Source organism: Oncorhynchus mykiss, chromosome 8, assembly GCF_057628025.1.
Source record: "Oncorhynchus mykiss isolate SJ-2025 chromosome 8, ASM5762802v1, whole genome shotgun sequence".
Lineage (NCBI taxonomy): Eukaryota > Metazoa > Chordata > Actinopteri > Salmoniformes > Salmonidae > Oncorhynchus > Oncorhynchus mykiss.
The window spans coordinates 72,481,177-72,505,145 of record NC_143029.1 but is presented as its reverse complement, the minus strand read 5'-3'; the positions used below and the strand labels follow the sequence as shown (position 1 = coordinate 72,505,145).

Here is a 23,969-nt window from a genome sequence, read left to right as displayed (position 1 = left end):
ATTGAAATGCATTCCTGGTGACTACCTCATGAAGCTGGTTGAGAGAATGCCAAGATTGTGCAAAGCTGCCATCAAGGCAGCTAAATATATAGAATCTAAAATATATTTAGATTTGTTTAACACTTTTTTGGTGTTTAACCCTAACCCTAATTTCATAGTTTTCATGTCTTCACTATTACTCTACAACGTAGAAAATACTATTACTCTACAACGTAGAATAACTTGAATGAGTAGGTGTGTCCATTTTTTTTACCCCTTTCCTCCCCAATTTCGTGGTAGTTACAATCTTGTCCCATGGCTGCAACTCCCTCACGGACTTGCGTCCTCTGAAGCTTCTGTTAGGCTAATTGACATCATTTGAGTCAATTGGAGGTGAACCTGTACCGGTATTTCAAGGCCTACCTTCAAACTCAGTGCATCTTTGCTTGACATCATGGGAAAATCAAAAGAAATCAGCCAAGACCTCAGAAAAAAATGGTAGACCTCCACAAGTCTGATTCATCCTTGGGAGCAATTACAAAACGGCAGAAGGTATCACGTTCATCTGTACAAACAATAGTATGCAAGTATAAACACCATGGGACAACGCAGCCATCATACCGCTCAGGAAGGAGACGCGTTCTGTCGCCTAGAAATGAACGTACTTTGGTGCAAAAAGTGCAAATCAACAACAGCAAAGCACCTTGTGAAGATGATGGAGGAAACAGGTACAGAAGTATCTATATCTACAGTAAAACGAGTCATACAGTGCCTTGCGAAAGTATTCGGCCCCCTTGAACTTTGCAACCTTTTGCCACATTTCAGGCTTCAAACATAAAGGTATAAAACTGTATTTTTTTGTGAAGAATCAACAACAAGTGGGACACAATCATGAAGTGGAACGACATTTATTGGATATTTCAAACCTTTTTAACAAATCAAAAACTGAAAAATTGGGCGTGCACAATTATTCAGCCCCTTTACTTTCAGTGCAGCAAACTCTCTCCAGAAGTTCAGTGAGGATCTCTGAATGATCCAATGTTGACCTAAATGACTAATGAGTATAAATACAATCCACCTGTGTGTAATCAAGTCTCCGTATAAATGCACCTGCACTGTGATAATCTCAGAGGTCCGTTAAAAGCGCAGAGAGCATCATGAAGAACAAGGAACACACCAGGCAGGTCCGAGATACTGTTGTGAAGAAGTTTAAAGCCGGATTTGGATACAAAAAGATTTCCCAAGCTTTAAACATCCCAAGGAGCACTGTGCAAGCGATAATATTGAAATGGAAGGAGTATCAGACCACTGCAAATCTACCAAGACCTGGCCGTCCCTCTAAACTTTCAGCTCATACAAGGAGAAGACTGATCAGAGATGCAGCCAAGAGGCCCATGATCACTCTGGATGAACTGCAGAGATCTACAGCTGAGGTGGGAGACTCTGTCCATAGGACAACAATCAGTCAGTATATTGCCTTTATGGAAGAGTGGCAAGAAGAAAGCCATTTCTTAAAGATATCCATAAAAAGTGTTGTTTAAAGTTTGCCACAAGCCACCTGGGAGACACACCAAACATGTGGAAGAAGGTGCTCTGGTCAGATGAAACCCAAAATTGAACTTTTTGGCAACAATGCAAAACGTTATGTTTGGCGTAAAAGCAACACAGCTGAACACACCATCCCCACTGTCAAACATGGTGGTGGCAGCATCATGGTTTGGGCCTGCTTTCTTCAGCAGGGACAGGGAAGATGGTTAAAATTGATGGGAAGATGGATGGAGCCAAATACAGGACCATTCTGGAAGAAAACCTGATGGAGTCTGCAAAAGACCTGAGACTGGGACGGAGATTTGTCTTCCAACAAGACAATGATCCAAAACATAAAGCAAAATCTACAATGGAATGGTTAAAAAATAAACATATCCAGGTGTTAGAATGGCAAAGACAAAGTCCAGACCTGAATCCAATCGAGAATCTGTGGAAAGAACTGAAAACTGCAGTTCACAAATGCTCTCCATCCAACCTCACTGAGCTCGAGCTGTTTTGCAAGGAGGAAAGGGAAAAAATTTCCGTCTCTCGATGTGCAAAACTGATAGAGACATACCCCAAGCGACTTACAGCTGTAATCGCAGCAAAAGGTGGCGCTACAAAGTATTAACTTAAGGGGGCTGAATAATTTTGCACGCCCAATTTTCCAGTTTTTGATTTGTTAAAAAAGTTTGAAATATCCAATAAATGATTGTGTCCCACTTGTTGTTGATTCTTCACAAAAAAATACAGTTTTATATCTTTATGTTTGAAGCCTGAAATGTGGCAAAAGGTCGCAAAGTTCAAGGGGGCCGAATACTTTCGCAAGGCACTGTATATCGTCATAACCTGAAAGGCCGCTCAGCAAGGAAGAAGCCACTGCTCCAAAACCGCCATAAAAAAGCCACACTATGGTTTGCAACTGCACATGGGGACAAAGATTGTACTTTTTGGAGAAATATCCACTGGTCTGATGAAACAAAAATATAACTATTTGGCCATAATGACCATCAATATGTTTGGAGGAAAAAGGGCGAGGCTTGCAAGCCGAAGAACACCATCCCAAACGTGGAGTACCGGGGTGGCAGCATCATGTTGTGGGGGTGCTTTGCTGTAGGAGGGACTGGTGCACTTCACAAAATAGATGGCATCATGAGGTAGGAAAATTATGTGGATATATTGAAGCAACATCTCAAGACATCAGTCAGGAAGTTAAAGCTTGGTCGCAAATGGATCTTCCAAATGGACAATGACCCCAAGGATACTTCCAAAGTTGTGGCAAAATGGCTTAAGGACAACAAAGTCAAGTTATTGGAGTGGCCATCACAAAGCCCTGACCTCAATCGTATAGAACATTTGTGGGAAGAACTGAAAAAGCATGTGCGAGCAAGGGGGCCTACAAACCTGACTCAGTTATACCAGCTCTGTCAGGAGGAATGGGCCAAAATGCACCCAACTTATTGTGGGAAGCTTGTGGAAGGCTACCCGAAACATTTGTCCCAAGTTAAACAATTTACAGGCAATGCTACCAAATACTAATTGAGTGTATGTAAACTTCTGACCCACTGAAATAAATCATTCTCTCTACTATTATTCTGACATTTCACATTCTTAAAATAAAGTGGTGATCCTGACTGACCTAGACAGGACATTTTTCCTAGGATTAAATGTCAGGAATTGTGAAAAACTCAGTTGAAATGTATTTGGCTAAGGTGTATGTAAACTTCCGACTTCAACTGTACATATTTAGTCACAACATTTCTCAATTGACAGTATATGAACCAATCAGCTGAGCAGCCAGACTTATTTGCCACCTTTTTTGCATACTTTCTTTGAACCATGACATTTTCAATTCACAATCTTTCCAGAGGGCTCTAACAGTTCTCAGTTAGTTTCTTAACAGTTGCATGTTTGTCAACAATTGGCAAGAATAATATCACAAATACTCCAAGTGTTTTATCTGGATTCTCTTCCTTATACACATCAGACCAACATACCAACATACACTACCGTTCAAAAATTTGGGGTCACATAGAAATGTCTTTGTTTTTGAAAGAAAAGCAAATTTTTTTGCCAAGTAAAATAACATCAAATTGATCAGGCATGCAGTGTAGACATTGTTAATGTTGTAAATGACTATTGGAACTGGAAACTGCTGATTTTTTATGGAATATCTACATAGGTGTACAGAGGCCCATATTCAGCAACCATCACTCCTGTGTTCCAATGGCACGCTATGTTAGCTAATCCAAGTTTATCATTTTAAAAGGCTAATTGATCATTAGATAACCCTTTTGCGATTATGTTAGCACCGCTGAAAAACTGGCCTTCTTTAGACTAGTTGAGAATCTGGAGCATCAGCATTTGTAGGTACAATTACAGGCTCAAAATGGCCTTTCTTCTGAACCTAGTCAGTCTATTCTTGTTCTGAGAAATTAAGGCTAGAAATTAAGGCTTCCATGCGAGAAATTGACAAGAAACTGAAGATCTCATACAATGCTGTGTACCTTCACAGAACAGCGCAAACTGGCTCTAACCTGAATAGAAAGAGGAGTGGGAGGCCCCGGTGCACAATTGAGCAAGAGGGCAAGTATATTAGAGTGCCTAGATTGAGAAACAGACGCCTCACAAGTCTTCAACTGGCAGCTTCATTAAAAAATACCCGCAAGGCCTCCCGGGTGGCGCAGTGGTTAAGGGCGCTGTACTGCAGCGCTAGCTGTGCCACCAGAGACTCTGGGTTTGCGCCCAGGCTCTGTCGCAACCAGCCGCGACCGGGAGGTCTGTGGGGCGACACACAATTGGCCTAGCGTCGTCTGGGTTAGGGAGGGTTTGGCCGGTAGGGATATCATTGTCTTATTGCGCACCAGCGACTCCTGTGGCGGGCCGGGCGCACAGTGTTTCCTCCAACACATTGGTGCGGCTGGCTTCCGGGTTGGATGTGCGCTGTGTTAAGAAGCAGTGCGGCTTGGTTGGGTTGTGTTTCGGAGGACGCATGACTTTCAACCTTCGTCTCTCCCGAGCCTGTACGGGAGTTGTAGCAATGAGACAAGATAGTAGCTACTAACAATTGGATACCACGAAATTGAGGAGGAAAAGGGGGTAAAAAAAAGTACCCGCAAAACCCCAGTCTCAATGTCAATAGTGAAGAGATGCTGGCCTTCTAGGCAGTTCCTCCTGAGAAAACATTTTGTATGATCTCTTAGAAATAACTTTAGGCCCTTCCTTGTTATTGCCACAATATTATGGTCACTACAGCCAATGGGAACTGATATTGCTTTGGAGCAAATCTCTGCAGCATTGGTGAAGATATAATCAATGCAAGTGGATGTCACAGATCCACCACTATTGGACAACACTCTAGTTGGTTGAGTGATAACCTGAGTCATGTTACAGTCATTACTCACAGTAAGAAGCTTCCTCTTGAGAGGACAACTAGATGATTACCAGTCAATGTTCAGGTCACCAATAAAATAAATTTCTCTGATAGCATCAGGGTTCTTATCTAACATCACACACATTCTCCAGATACTGACAGTTTCCACTTGGTGACCTCTAGTAGCACCCTAAAAGAAGAGGCTTCAGATGAGGCAGGTGAACCTTCAACCACAGCACTTCTACTTCACTTGTCATGAGATCCTCTCTGAGCTCCCCCTATAGAGATTCCTGTATTTTCTATAGATGTTATATCCTTGTACTCCTACTGCTGTATCAAAGGTGTGTTATAAGAGGGTCTCAGAAATTGCTAATATATTCATATTATATTATTAGCAAATTACTAATGTCATGAACTTTGTTTATGAGGTTACATAAGAGGTAACTTTAACCCTTTCCTGGGTATCTTATGCAAAACTCATAATGATAATAGGTTGTATTTTTTATTATTCTATTTCTGATAATAAGAAAGAAGGAATTCATGGATTTGTTTGCAGATTCTGTTCAGCAGATGCCTCGTCTGGTTTAGCTCGGCTGCAGCAGGGTGCTCTATTCTTTGTGTTGCTACTGCATAGCTTTCTTGCTGGACTGTTGGTCTCTTGTGATTGGGGTGTTGTCCTGTTAGCATGGGGGGTAGCTGGGTGGGTGGAATTCATGAAGTTATGAATCTCCATAGGTCTGTATGGGGAACATAAAGTAGGGATTGTAGTTTTGGTCAGGAAAACCTCAGGGCCCTACTCCTCATCACTGCGTGAAACCTCTAAGAGTTGTGTCAGTAATAGCATAATTCCAAAATTGTTAATTATAATATTATAAGACCCAGTAATGGAGCAAAAATTGCTAAAGTTCAGGCCAATAGAATTTTCTGCTGAAAAAGCTGTTATGTTAAGCATGTTTATCCAAAAACACATCCATGGTTGGTGAGCAACAAACATTGAGCACGTGCCATAATGCATTTTAGGTCCATTTAACAGCACTTTATATTAAGTCAAAATTATTTAAATATCTAACATGCTGTTAGTTCATCTGACTGCCGCATTTTCAGTTCCCATGAGAACTGATCAAATATTGTCAGCAAAACCACAAACATCACATTCAGAAGTTTTTTTGTAAGAAGCATTAGTTATTTTAGGTTTCACTGACAAACTTACAGCTTGCTTCCTTTCCTCCTCCTGTTGAGAGAAACGTTATTCATGTACTGTCCCAAAAGCACACAATAGTAAAATCAATCAATGAAGACAATTTCTTTCATATGTAAAAACTTATTGGGATTTTCTCCCATATAGTAGGCTTTAGCAAGTCTGATGCTAGCATGGTTATGCTAGATGGGGCTAACTGGTTTAGCATTGATCCCTTCATTGGAGTGATTAGATTGATAGCCTTACCATTTAGGTCAGTACAGTAAGCAGTTTATGTAATGCTTCTTAAACCCTTTCTCCATTGACTGTTGTTGTGTCTGACTGACTAAATTGTATCCTATATCCAGTTTTATTTTGTGAGTTATGTTGTTTGTATGTTGTCAGTACATATGATCAAAACACTGTCCTTAGCAGAATGACCAGTAGAAGGTCTGGAAAAGGTTATATCTCAAACATTTTAACATGAAGAAACTGGGGAACACAAACACATTTTCTGTAAAGAGACGTATGGATTATGGTAAGAAGATGAGAAAGGAATACTTGTCAAACCAGAGCAACTCAGGATTTACTTAAGATATGGAAACTTCCTTATGATGAAGCCCCAGTGACATTTGAAGAAGTGCTCTCTCTAGTGGTGGGATAATGAAAAGTGTGTTGGATTTTCTACCCTTCTCATTAGCAGGCCAACATTACAGTAGAAATGAAACGGTATGGCTTGAAACTGTGTGGCTTTCTCACACACCTTCAGCAGCAGCATCAGCTGCTCCAGCTGTACCATGAGTTCCCTGCGACTCTCCTGCAGAGCAGACATCCTCTGCTCCAGCTCATCTTTGCGTTGCCTGGTAGAGGGAAAAAAAACATAATAAACTCAGCAAAAAAAGAAACGTCCCTTTTTCAGGACCCTGTCTTTCAAAGATAATTTGTAAAAATCCAAATAACTTCACAGATCTTCATTGTAAAGGGTTTAAACACCGTTTCCCATGCTTGTTCAATGAACCATAAACAATTAATGAACATGCACCCGTGGAACGGTCATTAAGACACTAACAGCTTACAGACGGTAGGCAATTAAGGTCACCTGCACAGCATCGGTACATCCGAACATCACACCTGTGAGACAGGTACAAGATGGCAACAACAACTGCCCGAGTTACACCAGGAACGCACAACCCCCCCATCAGTGTTCAGACTGTCTACAAGACTGTCAGACTGTCTACAGGCTGAGAGAGGCTGGACTGAGGGCTTGTAGGCCTGTTGTGAGACAGGTCCTCACCAGACATCACCGGCAACAACGTCGCCTATGGGCACAAACCCACCGTCGCTGGACCAGACAGGACTGGCAAAAAGTGCTCTTCACTGACAACTCACGGTTTTGTCTCACCAGGGGTGATGGTCGGATTCGCGTTTATCGTCGAAGGAATGAGCGTTACACCGAGGCCTGTAGTCTGGAGCGGGATCGATTTGGAGGTGGAGGGTCTGTCATGGTCTGGGGCGGTGTGTCACAGCATCATCGGACTGAGCTTGTTGTCATTGTAGGCAATCTCAACGCTGTGCGTTACAGGGAAGACATCCTCCTCCCTCATGTGGTACCCTTCTTGCAGACATGAACCCCCAGCATGACAATGCCTCCAGTCATACTGCTTGTTCTGTGCATGATTTCCTGCAAGACAGGAATGTCAGTGTTCTGCCATGGCTAGTGAAGAGCGGAGATCTCAATCCCATTGAGCACATCTGGGACCTGTGGGATCGGAGGGTGAGGGCTAGGGCCATTCCCCCCAGAAATGTCCGGGAACTTGCAGATACCTCGGTGGAAGAGTGGGGTAACATCTCACAGCACGACCTAGCAAATATGGTGCAGTCCATGGGGAGGAGATGCACTGCAGTACTTAATGTAGCTGGTGGCCACATCAGATACTGACTGTTACTTTTGATTTTGACCCTCCCTTTGTTCAGGGACACATTATAAAATTTTTGTTAATCACATGTCTGTGGAACTTTGTGTCAGTTTGTGTCTCAGTTGTTGAATCTTGTTATGTTCATACAAATAATAACACGTTAAGTTTGCTGAAAATAAGCACAGTTGACAGTGAGAGGACGTTTCTTTTTTTGCTGAGTCTATATACAAATGTAATTGTCCATTTATATGGTCACAGATTGTTTTTTAGAAGAATTTGAGATGGGTCTACCTGAGAAGCCGTAGCTCGGCCAGCAGAGTGGGGTTCTGTTGGGACGTGCATGTGGGAGGCTGTGAGGCCTGCTCGTGCTGCACTCTCAGACGCTGGATCTCCTGCAAGATCTCTCTGTGACACACACAAACACAGGCCAGTTGAAGCTAGTATGTCACCTATGTAGGCTTTCTGAAGTAGTTTTGTTTGTGTGATTTAGATGGTGTGATGGATTACAGCTAGCTCGACGACATTAAGTCTTGAGTTGCTTTTGTATTTTTCTGGTACTACCATGCAAACAGGGCTACAGCCCATTTGAATAACTATCAACCACAGTTTGTGTGGGAAGCACATTGAGTACCACATTAAATAATCTATCACATTCCTTTCATGTAATTTGTCACGATGGCAGGGCTGGAAAGAATAGGTGAACAGAGAGAGAAAAGCAAATCCAGATGGAAACCATCCCTGACCTGTTTTTGCTCTCTAGCTCAGCAATAAGCTGCCTCTGCTGCTTGTTGGCATCCAGAGAGAAAGATATGTCGTTGGGGACCCTCTGCTGCTGTTGCTGTAAGACACATGACATAATCAATAAACACGGGGACACATTATATTATCATTACACACAGGGACACATACCATTATCATTACAAATGGGGACATTATGACATCATCATTACACACAGGGACACATGACACCATCATTACCCACAGAGACATGACATTATCATTACACACAGAGATGTATGACACTATCAGTACGCACAGAGACATGACATTATCATTACACACAGAGACACATTACATTATCTACAGTACTGAGGTCATCTGGCTGATGTTATTTCCTTATACACTACTACATAGCAGTGACATAAGCAGCCACAGTGAACACTGATGGGTCAAGATTACAGGCACAAGCGCTTCCTGAATGGGTAACCTGACTACGGAAAACAGGCATTTGGAACAAATGTGTATTTGTGCTGGGCACATGTCAGGATGCTATTCATGGTATTTTCTCCCACTATGACCTCAGATGGCATGTGTGTCTCACCGCGGCGGCTGCGTCAGAGGCCAGTCTAGAAGTGTAGCGGGCGATGAGACTGTGCTCTTCCTCCTGGTGGGAACTGCTCTCCAGCAAACTAATCAACAGGTGGAGAGAGGAGGGGAGACAGTCATCTGTCATCTACATATTTACTGCAGTGAGGTAACTAGACACACAGACACAAAATATTGCTGCCAAATATAAAGAGTAGTTCTGCACTTACTTACATTACTGTACATCAATTTCAAATGATAATTGGAACAGTATCTGTATCATTGGTTAGTTAATTATAATGTATTTACATGCAAACTGGAGAGTAGTTTGTATTGACTCCCATGTCAATTGTTGATGCTATTTACAGATAAAACTATAAAAAGGTTCTCGGCTGCACATTTTTGGGCCAAAATCACAGCCATGTTGCTAAAGCCACGCACGCACACACGCACACACACTATAAGCACTAAGGAACAACATTCAGCTTATACAAATGCTAAGGAAAGTTACATGCAGTTGAATCTGTAAGTATTTTCCATCTGCAGAAAGATCTCTAAGATGATGCTACTACAGAGTCCACAGAGGCGGAGCAAAGCAGGAGAGAAGAGCAGCACGGACGCAAGCAGATGATTCCTACTAATCTTAGCACCCTCACAAAATAGTCCTTTCAGATGGATACTTCAGTAAACGGTCAGTAGCTTCCATTGGATAATTTTGTAAAGGTCTGAGTTTCCTTTCAGAGAAATGAACAACATTTCGGGTAGAAATAGTTGAGATTTATCATACAGCATTTGTTGAAACTCATAAAGACGCATTAAAGTCCAAGAAAAAAATCCAATCAATGTATTTACTGTAACAGTCCAAGATGTTATAATAAAGGACAAACATAAACACAGATATTCTCTACAAATAACTGATTACTGCCACAGCAAAGAAGGAAACGCAGCAAAGTCTAATCTGTCATCATAAGCACATTAAAATGACAATTCTAGGGCAAGAAACTAGGTTTTCACTATATGAAGAGCAAAACAAATGCAACTTTGTACAGCCCTGTAACAACTTCATGAGCAAAATAGCATTGATTTAGCCTTCCAACACCTATTGCTTAGTAACAGCTGGCGAAAGCAGTATGGTTTATGAAAAGTGTTTAGCTACATTACTGTATGCCAACTTTTAAAAGACAAGTCAATGGATTGTGAATGCACATACAATGGCTTGCGAAAGTATTCACCCCCTTGGCATTGTTCCTATTTTGTTGCCTTACAACATGGAATTAAAATGAACATGTTGGGGGTTTGTATCATTTGATTTATACAACATGCCTACCACTTTGAAGATGCAAAATATTATTTATTGTGAAACAAACATCTTGCAATCCAAGATGGCGTAGCAGTCAGACGTCTTTGTCTTGTCTCGTCCCCTGTGTATATATATTTTTCTTTGCGTTCTTTTTAATATTTTTCCTAAACCTCAACTTCAAAATACTCTCCTGCAACCTGCCTCACCCAATGTGGTGTGGATCAGTTTTTTTTTTTCCTAAAGTATTTCTATTTACCTCCGAACTGGAATACCTCAACTGAAGCCAGCTAGCTAACTAGCTACCAGCTATCAGTCAGCTAACCACTGCTAACAGTCATCAGCTAACCTTTAGCTCGGAAATCTCTCTCCAGTTCGTACAACGCATTTCAAACCAGAGCATACCGGACCTATTTTTCTCTCCATATCCCCAAATTCCTACCACAAACTCTGAACCTTTTCATCTGGATCATCACAGCTAGCTAATCGCAACGGTTGACTACTCCTGGCTAACGTTTCCGTCACCAACTAGCCTGGGGCTAGCCCATGCTAGACCCATCTCCCAGCTCACTCCTGGGCTACAATATCCGGACCCCTTCTACTGCGACGGGGCATGGAACCCCGCCAATCCTCTACGACTGGAATACCGACATAATCTGCCCAAGGATTCCAACAGGCCCCTCAGGCGCGACGCCCGCTGAAGGCCCATTCTGCTAACCTGCTAGGCCTGCTAGCTACCTAGAGCTACTTGGAACCCTCCTAACTCCACGACTGGTCTATCGATGTCACCGCACAATGAGGCAAAAACAGACTTACCCCCATTGCGACGTCCCCCAAAGGACCAACTTGCTAGCCCCGTTCAACTAACTGCTAGCTTGCCTGCCCCGATCTGCTAACTGCTGGCCCCTGCTAACTGCTTGCCTTCTAACCCGGTCTGCTAACTGCTAACTTGCCAGCCCCAGTCTGCTAACTGCTGGCTTGTTTAGCCCCGGCCTACTAACTGTTAGCGTGTTAGCACCGGCCTGCTAACTGTCTGAATCGCCGTGTTCCCAGTCAGCCCAACCACTCACTGCAAGTGCAAGACACTGCAAGTGTCTTGGGGTATGTCTCTATAAGCTTGGCATATCTAGCCACTGGGATTTTTGCCCATTCTTCAAGGCAAAACTGCTCCAGCTCCTTCAAGTTGGATGGGTTCGGCTGGTGTACAGCAATCTTCAAGTCATACCACAGATTCTTAATTGGATTGAGGTCTGGGCTTTGACTAGGCCATTCCAAGACATTTAAATGTTTCCCCTTAAATCACTCAAGTGTTGCTTTCGCCGTATGTTTAGGGCCATTGTCCTGCTGGAAGGTGAACCTCTGTCCCAGTCTCAAATCTCTGGAAAACTGAAACAGGTTTCCCTCAAGATTTTCCTTGTATTTAGCTCCATCCATCATTCCTTCATTTCTGACCAGTTTCCCAGTCCCTGTCGATGAAAAACATCCCCACAGTGAAGCATGGTGGTGCCAGCGTCCTGCGGTTAGTCAAGGTCATTTGTACATGTAGGTATGGGTAAAGTGACTATGCATAGATAATAGACAGCGCATAGCAGCAGTGTAAAAACAAATGGCGGGGGGGGGGGTCAATGTAAATAGTCCGGTGGCCACTTGATTAATTGTTCAGCAGTCTTATGGCTTGGGGGTAGAAGCTCTTAAGGAGTCTTTTGGTCCTAGACTTGGCACTCCGGTACCTCTTGCCGTGAGGAAGCAGAGAGAACAGTCTATGACTTGGGCAACAATTTTTTTGTGTCTTCCTCTGACACAGACTAGTTAAAAGGTACTGGATGGCAGGAAGCTTGCCCCCCAGTGATATACTGGGCCTTACGCACTACCCTCTGTAGTGCTTTACGGTCAGATGCCGAGCCATTAGGGTTGCACATTTTGGGGGAAATTCATAGGTGGATACTTTCCGTGGTAATTAACGGGAATTAAGGGGAATATATGCAAATTATATTGATATAATTTAAATGTAAATGTTTTTTTGCATTGGATATATTTACCATATCATATGGAGACAGAAACATAAACACTTTACCTTATCATAAGTAGATATATTGCAAATGAGTCAATCCTTCCCATATAATTTTAAAAAAACGATTTAGTTACGAATTAAACTTTAATTAAATGAGTTGACTCTTCACATGGGATGATTTCACTGAACAACAAAAGAAAGGGAATATTGAATGATCCCCAATGATGCATCGCATCTTCCAAAAACATTACCAACATACAGTGCCTTGCGAAAGTATTCGGCCCCCTTGAACTTTGCGACCTTTTGCCACATTTCAGGCTTCAAACATAAAGATATAAAACTGTATTTTTTTTGTGAAGAATCAACAACAAGTGGGACACAATCATGAAGTGGAACGACATTTATTGGATATTTCAAACTTTTTTAACAAATCAAAAACTGAAAAATTGGGCGTGCAAAATTATTCAGCCCCCTTAAATTAATACTTTGTAGCGCCACCTTTTGCTGCGATTACAGCTGTAAGTCGCTTGGGGTATGTCTCTATCAGTTTTGCACATCGAGAGACTGCAATTTTTTCCCATTCCTCCTTGCAAAACAGCTCGAGCTCAGTGAGGTTGGATGGAGAGCATTTGTGAACAGCAGTTTTCAGTTCTTTCCACAGATTCTCGATTGGATTCAGGGCTGGACTTTGACTTGGCCATTCTAACACCTGGATATGTTTATTTTTGAACCATTCCATTGTAGATTTTGCTTTATGTTTTGGATCATTGTCTTGTTGGAAGACAAATCTCCGTCCCAGTCTCAGGTCTTTTGCAGACTCCATCAGGTTTTCTTCCAGAATGGTCCTGTATTTGGCTCCATCCATCTTCCCATCAATTTTAACCATCTTCCCTGTCCCTGCTGAAGAAAAGCAGGCCCAAACCATGATGCTGCCACCACCATGTTTGACAGTGGGGATGGTGTGTTCAGCTGGGATGAGCTGTGTTGCTTTTACGCCAAACATAACGTTTTGCATTGTTGCCAAAAAGTTCAATTTTGGTTTCATCTGACCAGAGCACCTTCTTCCACATGTTTGGTGTGTCTCCCAGGTGGCTTGTGGCAAATTTTAAACAACACTTTTTATGGATATCTTTAAGAAATGGCTTTCTTCTTGCCACTCTTCCATAAAGGCCAGATTTGTGCAATATACTGACTGATTGTTGTCCTATGGACAGAGTCTCCCACCTCAGCTGTAGATCTCTGCAGTTCATCCAGAGTGATCATGGGCCTCTTGGCTGCATCTCTGATCAGTCTTCTCCTTGTATGAGCTGAAAGTTTAGAGGGACGGCCAGGTCTTGGTAGATTTGCAGTGGTCTGATACTCCTTCCATTTCAATATTATCGCTTGCACAGTGCTCCTTGGGATGTTTAAAGCTTGGGAAATCTTTTTGTATCCAAATCCGGCTTTAAACTTCTTCACAACAGTATTTCGGACCTGCCTGGTGTGTTCCTTGTTCTTCATGATGCTCTCTGCGCTTTTAACGGACCTCTGAGACTATCACAGTGCAGGTGCATTTATACGGAGACTTGATTACACACAGGTGGATTGTATTTATCATCATTAGTCATTTAGGTCAACATTGGATCATTCAGAGATCCTCACTGAACTTCTGGAGAGAGTTTGCTGCACTGAAAGTAAAGGGGCTGAATAATTTTGCATGCCCAATTTTTCAGTTTTTGATTTGTTAAAAAGGTTTGAAATATCCAATAAATGTCGTTCCACTTCATGATTGTGTCCCAATTGTTGTTGATTCTTCACAAAAAAAATACAGTTTTATATCTTTATGTTTGAAACCTGAAATGTGGCAAAAGGTCGCAAAGTTCAAGGGGGCCGAATACTTTCGCAAGGCACTGTACATCTGTACAATGACAGTCTAGGAACTAAAGCTTTGGTTGTCTTCCTCTCAGGCTTCCATGTCTTCTCCCTGGATCTCCTCAATATCCACCTCTTGAATGTCAGACTCTGAGGCCTCATCTTCACTTTCACTTTCCGACCTTGTTGAGGATGGTTTGTTGTCAGGCTCAAAAAGCCTCAAATTTGCCCTAATGGCCACTAATTTTTCAACCCTTGTATTGGTCAGCCTGTTGCATGCTTTGATGTGTGTGTGTTCCCAAACAAGAACAAGTTGCGCTCTGAGGCAGCTGATGTTGGTGGGATTCGGAGGATGACAGAGTCAACAGGAGAAAGAGCCTCAGATCCACTAAGTCCCTTCCACCGGGTGGCTGATGAGAGACAGTGGCTTGCGAAAGTATTCACCCCCCTTGGCATTATTCACCCCCCTTGGCCATTCCAAGACATTTTAATGTTTCCCCTTAAACCACCCGAGTGTTGCTTTAGCAGTATGCTTAGGGTCATTATCCTGCTGGATGGTGAACCTCTGTCCCAGTCTCAAATCTCTGGAAGACTGAAACAGGTTTCCCTCAAGAATTTTCCTGTATTTAGCAACATCCATAATTTCTTCAATTCTGGACAGTTTCCCAGTCCCTGCCTATGGAAAAACATCCCAACAGCATGATGCTGCCACCACCATGCTTCACTGTGGGGATGGTATCTCGGGGTGATGAGAGGTATTGGGTTTGAACCAGACATAGCGTTTTCCTTGATGGCCAAAAAGCTACATTTCTGTCTTATCGACCAGAGTACCTTCTTCTATATGTTTGGGGAGTCTGCCACACGCCTTTTGGTGAACACCAAACATGTTTGCTTATTTTTTTCTCAAAAAAGCTATGGCTTTTTTCTGGCCACTTTTCTGTAAAGCCCAGCTCTGTGGAGTGTACAGCTTAAAGTGGTCCTATGGACAGATACTCCAATCTCCGCTGTAGACCTTTGCAGCTCCTTCAGGGTTATGTTTGGTCTCTTTTTTGCCTCGCTGATTAATGCCCTCCATGTCTGGTCCGTGAGTTTTGTTGGGCGGCCCTGTCTTGGAAGGTTTGTTGTGGTGCCATATTCTTTCCATATACTTTCCATTCTTTCCACTAATTATGTGACTTCTGAAAGTAATTGGTTGCACCAGATCTTATTTAGGGGCTTCATAGCAGAGGGGATGAATACATATGCACGAACAACTTCACGTTTTTTTTTTTTTTAAAACAAGTTATTTTTTACATTTCACCTCACTAATTTGGACTATTTTGTGTATGTTCATTACATGAAATCCAAATAAAAACCTATTTAAATTGCAGGTTGTAATGCAACAAAATAGGAAAAACGCCAAGGGGAATGAATACTTTTGCAAGGCACTGTACTTCCTTTATTCAGTTTGATGTGAGGAGTGTATGCAGTATTAAGGCTTGTAGCTAAATAAAAAAAGGGAGAACAGTGCCAGGGGTGGTGTAAATACTGTGTGAATACTGTAGCTAGTAGTTCCCCACTGTGTTTACTTTACAGACAGAGGAATACACACTAATCATGACGTGGGGTTGTTTTGCATGAGATTCACATACAGCCCAATGAGAACATATTCATCAGCCAGTCTATTGGGCACATCAAGGCTGTAGTTTAACCTGGAACAGTGTAGGGTTTCAGAACACAAATGACACACATGATGAGAACAGGGAGGGGAAGAGAGTACTGGGCAAGGACAGGTCTGGAGAGAGCAATATGTCTTGTCTCCATCATTGAATGAGTCAAAAGATGAAAACAAAGCTATCCCTTTGGGATACATCTGTTGAATTCTCCTGTGAAACAATTACTATAGATATGAATGTGATACTGAACCTGTACTGCATTTTCAAATAATCTACAGTACACAGACATAGGCATTTATATCTTGTATCATAATCTCCTTATGGGAATTTGATCTAAATAGTCAGTGTTTGGGTTTTCAACAGTCAAAGTATTGTATGTAAATGAATGTCAAAACTTTAATATGTCATTGGTTTGACATTTAGAAAAATTCACAAGTAACCTATAGCTCCAAGATGCAAAGCCTAGTCATGCACGAACTACCACTCTGTCTAATAACGCTAATGATTTCAATAAGCATTTCAAGATTGAATGAGTGATTTTTGCTAAGTACTGTTTGCTTACTACACTCGCAAGACCAAAACCCAACGTTAACCACGTTGTCAACAGCCATGAAATGCCAGAAGAAGAGAACATGCCCCCATTCAACCTCTACTAATCATCACATCCACGCAAGGTACTATGGATCAGCATGAGTAGGGCTGTGGAGGTCATGACATTTTGTCAGCCGGTGATTGTCAAGCAAATAACTGTCAGTCTCATGGTAATTGACCGTTAATTAACATAAACACATTTAGCATCTTCTGTCTTCCACGCATAGCCTACAAGCTACTGATGCTGACCTTTGGAACATCTACATTTTTAAAAGTAAAAAAAAATCCATGTAATATAGCCTACACCATCACAATAAATCTATTATTTATTTTAGAGAGGTCTAAAGAAACATCATATGAAGAAAATGTAGTTTGCCTGTGATAATAAATGATCACTCTTTGAGAATAACCTATCCAGACGGTAGATGCGCATCACTTCGTAGTGGCATCTTTTTTTACTTTTGAAAAATATTCTGTTCTATTACATCAAGTTTTTTTTTACTATAAAATAGGTGTCTTGACTGTGATAAGGGCTCGGGAAATAAGAGTGTCTGCTAAATTAAAAAAGCAAGGCTATGCCATTGCACGGTCACAGGTTTCTACAAGCAAGAGCAACTGCTGAGGTTACTGCCTTTTTGAAGATTGTGTTCAACGATATAATATAACTAGTTGATATCAAGGATTCAATAAATGTATCTTAAATGGCACTTGCTTTTTTATTGACTGAATATTTATGGAGCAATTTAGCAATAAGGATTTGATATTTGTAATGGTCATGATAAATTTGGCATCGTCGAGCTCTATTGGCTTAGGCCTATATATAGATAAATGCGGACATATTTCTTCCAGTGCAGGCCGTGAGTTCTAAAAATATATCATTTTTTAAATGTAAATAGTCAAACAATGTCAAATGCCCATCCCTAGAAGGTTCATATCTTTACAAACCTGGCTCTATGAATGGGGTCCGTGTTTAAACCAATGCAGCCTTTGTCTCATCAAGCGCAGGTGCAGTTCCTATATGTAGAGATGGATGACTCACTGACGCCAGAAAACTATGTGTGTAACTTCTCCTGTAACTTTCCTTGGTTCTACCTGGCTCGCTCGCATCTGAAGAAGCACCATATTCCCTACAATAGAGCACTACTTTAGACCAGTCCTGGCCGTGATCAAAAGTAGTGCACTATATACTGTAGGGAATAGCATGTCATTTCGGACCCAGCCTCAATCCATTTGAATTAGTTCACGTACGCATTTGCGCCACCTGTCACGCCCTGATCTGTTTCACCTGTCATTGTGCTTGTCTCCAACTCCTCCAGGTGTCACCCATCTTCCCCACTTATCTCTGGGTATTTATACCTGTGTTTTCTGTCTGTCTGTGCCAGTTCATCTTGTTTGTCAAGCTTACCGGCGTTTGTCCTGTCAGCTCCTGTCTTTCCCAGCCTATTTTTTTCTCGTCCTCCTGGTTGTTGACCCTTGCCTGTCCTGACCCTGTACCCACCCGCCTGACCACTCTGCCTGTCCCTGAGCCTGCCTGCCGTCCTGTACCTTTGCTCCTACTCTGGATTATCGACCCTTGCCTGCCTTGACCTGTCGTTTGCCTGCTTGTTGGTTGTTACAATAAACATTATTACTTCACACAGTCTGCACTTGGTCTTACCTTGATCCCTGTTACCACCAAACCATTCTCCAAGGCAGTACGCCCGCTTGGGTCACTTACCCCCTTCCTTTCAACAGATCTGAAGCAGCCCTAGCCAACGTTTTTTTATTATTATTATTCTTGGTACTATAAGGCAGCTATTTACACCAGACAAAAGAGTGAGACGACACAAACCTCCACAAATTAGCTGCATATATCCAAAAATGTTTAGAAAAATAAAGATTGGTTAGTAGGATTCATACTGACGTGTGGATTTTAAGGGGGCTTAGAGGTGTTCATTTTCATGACTAATATGTACAGTTAGGTAACCTAACTTGATTCTGTCTTTGAAAATTCTGTATACCCGGCATTATTGCAGTCTTTCTGACTGATATATCAGATACTCACTTCTTAGTGGAGTAAGGGTTCCCTGACGTGGGCATGGAGTGGGAGAGCATGAAGTCATTGGTGCTATTCATTGGTCTGGGAGGCCTGTAGTGCAGGAGACAAACATGATCATGTTCAAACAGTCATCATCAAATGGAAGGGAAGCAACTGTCGAATAACTGTGTGTGTTTGTGTGTGTGTGTGTGTGTGTGTGTGTGTGTGTGTGTGTGTGTGTTTGTGCGTGCGTGCGTGCGTGTGTGTGCGCATCGAGATCTCAGAGGGCCGAACGAGCATTGAATGGGGCTGGGGAGTCGGAACACAATAGCTGCAGTTTTTGATTGTGACACATCACATAAAGAATGTGTGCGTGTGGATTTCCTCCTCACTCATCCGAAGGTCATTAACTCCTCATAATCTTATTGTTTACATGACCTAAAAAGGTATTCACATGTGGCGCAAAGGAGGGACAGAATAATTGATGCAGAAACCTGTAGTGAACTGCACACAAGTTTGTTGTGCTAAAATGAAGGTGCCACTTTGAGGAACTACAGGGCATAGTATATAAGGATTGACCCTGGAGGATCAACATGATCCGATTAAACAACAGACAAAAGAATATGGCACTAGCTACTAGTAATATAATACACTACCTTCTATAGCACTTGATCTAATTAAAAGGAATAGCAGCATATTCTACATATTCTAGCAAGTATTCAAAGCAAACTTACCAAGTGTCTCTATTTTGCAGCAAGAAAAGAACAAAGAGATATGTTACAATCACCCATGCATGCACTACAACGGCCACAGTGAGTTGTACAACTGAATTCACTTTCACATGAAAATAATCTACGTAGGTGTCAAAATCAACATTTGTCTCAGATTCTCAGCCCTTAGAATGCATTGCCACTCTTTTCCACACTACAGCTTAGACATCTAACTAGGGTTGCTAAATTTTGGGAACTTTCAATAAATTCCCTGGTTTTCCAGAAATCCTGGTTGGAGGCTTACATTTCCTGCTTATTTTCTCCTGATTCCGGGTATCTTCCAACAGGTATTTCGGGAAAACCAGGATATTTATTGAAAGTTCCCGGAATATAGCAACCCTACATTTGACTTGGCTTAGCTGTTAAGGGTTGGAAAAGTAATGCATCAAATATATACTGTAGCACTACAAGACCGTGGCTTCATATTGTCATTGTTCATTTCCAGAACACACACAAAGAAAAATGGAGCAAAGATGAAACATCTGTTTTTACCAATTGTGGTTATTACTTTGGGGATACAGGGCTGTAGTATGGGATTATGGGATGGATCTGAAATTGACAGGAATTTAATAGGATGACTGTGGTCTTGAATACAAGTGATACTGTATGAATAGAATAGCTCCATACTTACACAATGTGGGCTAGGTTCAGAGGTTTTTCTGGCATGTCAGGAAACATGGGGTGTAAAGGTTCTCTGCTAGATGCACAGCTCAGTGATTTGCTGAGAGCATTAGATAACTTCTTAGCAGGCGATTTCTGGGAGAAACACAAACATATGATTTCAGAGGGCAAGAAGAGGTACTTAAAACAGAGTAATTACTTTCAAAATAGCATATAGGATTAGATGCCACTGACCAAAATGTCACAGCACATACAGTACAATCCATATATAAAATGCATTTCTCCACTGCCTATCCATATCATTTAAATGTATCTGGCCACATGTAGAACATCAGAGATCAAGGGAAATACACTGCATGTAATATTCCTTGCCACAGGTGAGGGAATCAAATCACACTTTCATCATCCATCCCTATAGCACTGTAATGTGTTGGGTGAAGCTGAGCAGAAATCGCTGGCTGGCGTCCCCCTCCTCTCCCCACCCCGTCACCCCCCTTACCCATGACGTGTACTCCTTCATTTGGTGCTGGTTGCTATGGGAACCACTGGCATGCCCCCTCCAGAAGCAGTCCTGACAGAGCTGGTAATTATGACATTGTTGGCAGCGGTAGCGGAAGCCCATTATACTCTCACTGTGGCAGTAGGAGCACTCGACCGGGTGAAACACTGCAGGGGCGGAGGGGGCAAGGTGGGGGGGCACACACACCAACATGTGCATTCAAGTCCACATACACACACGGGCGTACATATACACACACACCCCAAACGTTGTTAATACAAACACAAATTGGTTTGCAACTGATATCTTTATATAAGACAACAGCACTGGGATGTTTTGCAGGTTTCTCAGACAGCGTTCTTCAAATAAAGGAGTGTGTTCTGTGAACATCAGTGTGTGTGTGAGACTAATGACTCATTTTGTACCTTGTCAATCACGAGGGATTGGGCAGGGTGATGTGATGGTGGAAGGGTGTGTATGTGTGTGTGTGTTTGCGCAAGTGTGTCTACTATGTGGTGACTCAATGTGATGGTGTGAGACAAAATTCATACCCAGTGCTACCCAGGAACGTGTTAAATATGCCGTGGTGGCGGTGATGGCTCACCATTCTCCACATTAGCCAAGCGATGCATGAGTGGTAACCACACCAGACACTGAGGAGGAGGATCTGACATCATCGTGTCCAGGAATGTGTTGAGGGAGACCTTTTTCTGTCGACATGCAGTAGAGAGGACAGAGTTACACATCACATACAGGTTATGCATATGGGGTAGCTAGTACTACAAAGAAAATGTAGTTTTATTAAGGATGTTTTATACACAATTACAACATCCATCCAGTCTCTATACCTATAGTGTGTTATTCATTCATTCATTTATTGATTTACTTGAAAATGTATGTTAATTTTCAGTGTAGATGGGGACTCTTACCTGCTGTGCAAAGCAGGTTCTTGTGGCTTGCTCAGTATAGCCAAAGGAAGGCCCCTCAAAAACAGTCATTGGCAATTTGAGAACCTCCCTCAGAAACTGGTCGAATTGGGAGTACACCATTATGCCACCAGGGTCTGATATCTGTGAAAAAATATCTGTGAAGAAAATGGGAGGGGAGGCATTACTGCAAAATATATATAAATAATTTATCAAATTAATTGTCAGCTGTCACCATTGTTAGCTAATTGCAGCATTAGACAGTGCAATCATGCTGTGTATTGCATTTACAAAGAACAAAAACAAATTAAAGCTGTGTAGCAATACATAGTAATTACCACAAAACATAAGCTAAAATACCCTAACCTTCCATTTACTTTCCCCATGAGTTGCTGCGGCTGTCTGATGCACTAGATTTGGTGGATTATGTAATAAACCCTATCCTTCAGATTATAAATAATGACTTCTCCCAGCCGTGGAGAGTTAAGGGCCACTGTTCTCTTTTTCATCTAGGAACAATAGTGCACGCATACAGACTTCAAGGGAAAAACCCACTGGAACCAAATGTTGTTGTATTACTAAATTCCTCAATAGAGAGACTTCACTGACTAAACACATTTTAAATTGCTCAGGATAACTATTAATAAGTTAACAAAAAAGCTAACATTGACAATTCATTCTCTGCAAATAGTTAATTCTCTCTCTAATGTATTATTCTTAACAAAGATGAACGGGTGAGCTTACATCTTAATTTATCCAAAATCTTTCCTCCGCAGATGGTTGCTAGGGCCATCTTCACAACAAAGACAGACATTTTTCCGAGGCCTTCCCTAAAAGAGGAAATGTGTTTAGTATTTGTGTACTTGTATAATTTGAACAGGTCAAGAATATACAGTTTAAGAATAATACTTGCAATGATTTAAACACTTTAACATTAAAAGGATACTCCAGAGTCAGATGAACTCGTCAATACCATTTTTATGTCCCTGCGTGCAGTTTGGAGGAAGTTGCTAACTAGCGTTAGCATAACTGCTAACTAGCGTAAGCATAACTGCTAACTACAATATATATACAAAAGTACATGGACAACCCTTCAATTTAGTGGATTCAGCTATATCAGCCACACCTGTTGCTGACAGGTGTATAAAATTGAGCACACAGCCATGCAATATCTATAGACAAACATACTGAAGAGCGCAGTGACTTTCAACTTGGCACAGTATTAGGATTTTTTAAAAACATTTTATTTAAAAATCGTCTGTCCTCGGTTCCAAACTTCCTCTGGAAGCAACATCAGCACAAGAACTGTTCGTCGAGAGCTTCATGAAATGGGTTTCCATGGCAGAGCACCCCACACAAGCCTAAGATCACCATGCGCAATGCCAAGTGAAGGGCTGGAGTGGTGTAAAGTTCGCCGCCATTGGACTCTGGAGCAGTGGAAACGCGCTCTATGAAGTGATGAATTACGCTTCACAATCTGACAGTCCGATGACAAATCTGGGTTAGGCAGAAGCCAGGAGAACGCTACCTGCCCCAATGCATAGTGCCAACTGTAACATTTGGTGGGAGGAGGAATAATGACCTGGGGATGTTTTTCATGGTTTGGGCTAGGCCCCTTAGTTCCAGTGAAGGGAAATCTTAACGCTACAGCATAAAATGATATTCTAGATGATTCTGTGCTTCCAACTTTGTGGCAACAGTTTGGGAAAGGCCCTTTCCTGTTTCAGCATGACAATGCCCCCGTGCACAAAGCGAGGTCCATACAGAAATGGTTTGTCGAGATCGGTGTGGAAGAACTTGACTGGCCTGCACAGAGCCCTGAACTCAACCCCATCGAATACCTTTGGGATGAATTGGAATGCCGATTGCGAGCCAGGCCTAATCACCCAACATCAGTGCCTGACCTCACTAATGCTCTTGTGGCTAAATGGAAGCAAGTCTCTACAGCAATGTTCCAACATCTAGTGGAAAGCCTTCCCAGAAGAGTGGAGGCTGTTATAGCAGCAACGGTGGGACCAACTCCATATTAATTCCCATAATTTTGGAATGAGATATTCGACGAGCTGGTGTCCACAAACTTTTGGTCATGTAGTGTAGCATTAGAGAAATGACTGGATATCTATGGTAACTGCTAGCATGCTAGTAAATACCATAGAATTCCAGTCATTGCACTAACCGTAGTTAGCATTTGTTCACAAAACTATGTTTAACTTCCTTCATACTGGATTCAGAAACCTAAAAATGGTATCCATGAGTTCATCTGACTCTGGGGAAGTAAATAAAGGACTTCATTGCCAAAATCCTTAGTATCCCTTTAAGTTGCTCTTATACCTGTGCAACCTGCCTGGAACGGTAGCCTAGTGGTTAAAGTGTTGGGCCGGTAACCGAAAGGTTGCTACATCAAATCCCTGAGCTGACAAGGTAAAAATCTGTCATTCTGCCCCTGACCAAGGC

General features: G+C 42.0%; 1 protein-coding gene across 6 annotated transcripts in view; it reads right to left on the bottom strand.

Moving 5' to 3' along the window:
- LOC110530463 (dystrobrevin alpha) overlaps positions 1–23,969 on the bottom strand; it is a 38,507-nt gene that overhangs the window by 5,470 nt on the left and 9,068 nt on the right. For 2 of the 6 annotated variants that reach the window (XM_090182474.1, XM_090182473.1), the window contains exons 5-16: positions 22,260–22,345; positions 21,519–21,673; positions 21,194–21,299; positions 20,590–20,756; positions 20,101–20,225; positions 18,727–18,810; positions 9,294–9,381; positions 8,716–8,810; positions 8,264–8,377; positions 6,820–6,916; positions 6,090–6,110; positions 3,453–5,616 (exon numbers count right to left, since the gene is read on the bottom strand). In XM_090182474.1, the coding sequence (XP_090038600.1) occupies positions 5,599–5,616; positions 6,090–6,110; positions 6,820–6,916; positions 8,264–8,377; positions 8,716–8,810; positions 9,294–9,381; positions 18,727–18,810; positions 20,101–20,225; positions 20,590–20,756; positions 21,194–21,299; positions 21,519–21,673; positions 22,260–22,345 (1,156 nt within the window). In that variant the 3' untranslated portion in view covers positions 3,453–5,598. Of the gene's footprint in view, positions 1–3,452; positions 5,617–6,089; positions 6,111–6,819; positions 6,917–8,263; positions 8,378–8,715; positions 8,811–9,293; positions 9,382–18,726; positions 18,811–20,100; positions 20,226–20,589; positions 20,757–21,193; positions 21,300–21,518; positions 21,674–22,259; positions 22,346–23,969 lie in introns of those variants that run through there. The other 4 variants (XM_090182470.1, XM_036986089.2, XM_090182471.1 and 1 more) reach the window with 2 other exon arrangements.